Source organism: Austrofundulus limnaeus, unplaced genomic scaffold (genome assembly GCF_001266775.1).
Source record: "Austrofundulus limnaeus strain Quisiro unplaced genomic scaffold, Austrofundulus_limnaeus-1.0 Scaffold79, whole genome shotgun sequence".
Classification (NCBI taxonomy): domain Eukaryota; kingdom Metazoa; phylum Chordata; class Actinopteri; order Cyprinodontiformes; family Rivulidae; genus Austrofundulus; species Austrofundulus limnaeus.
Genome location: NW_013952481.1, coordinates 1,998,565 through 2,001,151, shown reverse-complemented (window position 1 = coordinate 2,001,151; position 2,587 = coordinate 1,998,565). Strand labels below are relative to the sequence as shown.

General features: G+C 45.2%; 1 protein-coding gene across 1 annotated transcript in view; it reads left to right on the top strand.

The window, feature by feature from the left end:
- Nucleotides 1-2,254, top strand: part of LOC106519608 (voltage-dependent calcium channel gamma-4 subunit) — a gene marked incomplete in the record, with an annotated part of 9,190 nt that extends 6,936 nt beyond the window's left edge. Inside the window, 1 exon segment of the mRNA XM_014011356.1 lies at nt 97-2,254. Coding sequence (XP_013866810.1) covers nt 97-950 — 854 coding nt within the window.
- Nucleotides 2,255-2,587: the final 333 nt, after the last annotated feature.

The following is a 2,587-nucleotide window of genomic DNA, read 5'->3' as shown; positions in this document are numbered from 1 at the left end:
CTCCTAAATCACTCGTACGCACAACTTAAGAACAAATCTGTGCGTATGAACGGTTCTTGCATGAGGCCCATTGTTTTGTCTGGTTTCTGTTTCTAGGCCTGAGCAACATCATCGGGGTGATCGTCTACATCTCTGCAGCTCTCAGTGATATCTCCCCAAAGAAAGACGAGGATAAAAAGTGGCACTACTCCTACGGCTGGTCGTTCTACTTTGGTGGTCTGTCCTTCATCCTGGCTGAAATGGTGGGCGTCCTCGCTGTCAACATCTACATCGAAAAGAACAAAGAGCTGCGCTGCCGCTCTCGCACCGACCTCTTCAAGAGCACCACTCAYGCCATGCTGCGTCTGCCCAGCTACCGTTTCAGACGGCGCTCCCGCTCCAGCTCCCGCTCCACCGACCCGCCTCGCTCGCAGGAGACCTCGCCCGTCGGCACGTCCAAAACCTTCACCCTGCCTCCGTCTGCCCCGCCGTTCTCCGTGGCCACGCTGCCCAACCCGCACCACGGCGGAGGTGGCGGCGGCGGGAGCGGAGGGGGCGGTGACATCTCCATGTACACCCTGTCCAGGGACTCCAAACTGGGGAGCCTCGGAGGAGGCGCCCCGCCCCTCTACGGCACCGTAGACCGTGCCACGCTCTACCAGCTCCACAACTACTTCCCAAAAGATTCTGGCAGCGGCGGTGGCGGGGGAGCGGGAGCCGGTGCCGTGATAAGCGGCGGCACGCTTCCGTCTCACTCCAAGTCCAACCTGGCAGCGGCAGCAGCTGCGGCCCAGAATGCAGCGCCGCTAAATACCTCCACGTCTGCTGCTGTTCCAGCCCAGACGGCCCCCATCTCCACAACCACCATGGAGAGGGACAGGGGCAATGTTGGAACCCTGGACCGACTGACGGCCAAAAGGGACCGGGATAGCAACTCCGATACACTCAACAGGAAAACTACACCAGTTTAAAACTGAACTTCACAGAGAAGGGCTTGAAAGTAAAGAGAATATAAAAAAGGTAAGGTTAAATATGTCTGGGTGACACTTCAACAATTAAGATTCTGTCAATGAGCCTGGCTAATTTAGCTCTCCTATCCATATCATAAAGAGTCATAAAACCCCTGATGTTGTGTTCACTGCMTTAAAGTACTTTTAATATCTTGTCCAATGGTGCAGTCAAAGTTTAAGTTTGGACTTTTTTTTTTGATAAATGGTTCCAACTCAAAGTTTTTCTTAATGAAAAATTTTAACACACAAAGTCTTACAAATCCAGAGGTTTCGTGCTGAAAACTATTAAATAGGTGTCTGAGTAATTCTCAAGTCTTTAATAACTTCTAACATCACACATAATAAAAGAAACAATAGTTTAGGAATAGAAGCTGGACTTGTGTGACATGTTTCTTGATGGGAAGTAAATGCCACACATAAGGACCAAGCTGCTCAGCGACCGACTTCAGATTAAAATAGCTACTTAACCTCTGGTCCGTAGAGCGTCACCTCAGCCATATCTAACTTAATGACACACATGGGAGCAGTTTGCCTCCATTTATTATTCACTGAAAGAGATACCTGCAATGAGAAATGGGCATTCGTCACGGTTTTTGAGAGATAAAAGAYGTGAAAGCCTTTCTGTGCTGTAGTGCTGGTATTCTGTTCCTTAAAAATATGTTCATTTTTTTCAGTTTGCTAACCTCATTTCAGTCTGTTATTGAAGTTTTCCAACAAAGTAAACACTGAAATGCTGAAATACTCTGTCCAGATCTGGGGTAAGTCTGTGCTTTAGTTTATCTCTTGGTAGCAGAATAGAGCCAGAGATAAACTGACGAATCAGGGCGTTGTCCACAGTAATGAGGTAATTGCTCCRGTCTCTAATGAGAGAAGCTGAAACAAAAGGCATGGCACTCAATTTACTGGCCTGTCATGCTGTGTTTCGATCAACCTTTTTTTTAATTTATTTTTTAATGCACATTTTGAAGTGTTGTATTAGAAAAGGTGGAAACAGCAAAATTCTGACGTAATTACACTTTGCGTATCCTGGTTGATTTGCTCCAAGCCAGTTGATGAAAACAAGCCTGATTCGCTTTCTGTTTTTCTTTTTCTTTTCTTTTTGTAACATTTTAAAAATTTGCTTAAAATTCACATTAAAATTGGTTGAAAACATAGCTTATGGTCCCGGTCCCCATCCATAGCCATGAGGTTGAAGAAATTTATTAGTCATGTTAAACACTGATTTTAAAAGCACCACACCATTTTCTTAGTTTTCCTTTTTAAGTATTGACTTTTATAATCCATTGTTTAACTATTGTTATGTCTTGATTAAAATAGTTTAGATACATGCCCGAAACACCATCACAACACGTAAGAAACCGTTAATCAAACATAAGTACAGGTTTTTTGTCTGAGTGTCTGCGATTCAGCCGTAGGCCAGTAGTGGGTGTACCAGGCACTGAAGAGCATGTATTTACAGTATATGCTGGGACTTCCGGTTTCCATTCAGCGTGGGTTTCATGACTGACCGATCAGCATTAAACCTCCGTTCACTCCAGTCACTGGTGTTGTTTGGTCCTCTTCTGTTCAYATTTTAATCTATWMAACATTTATGTRGT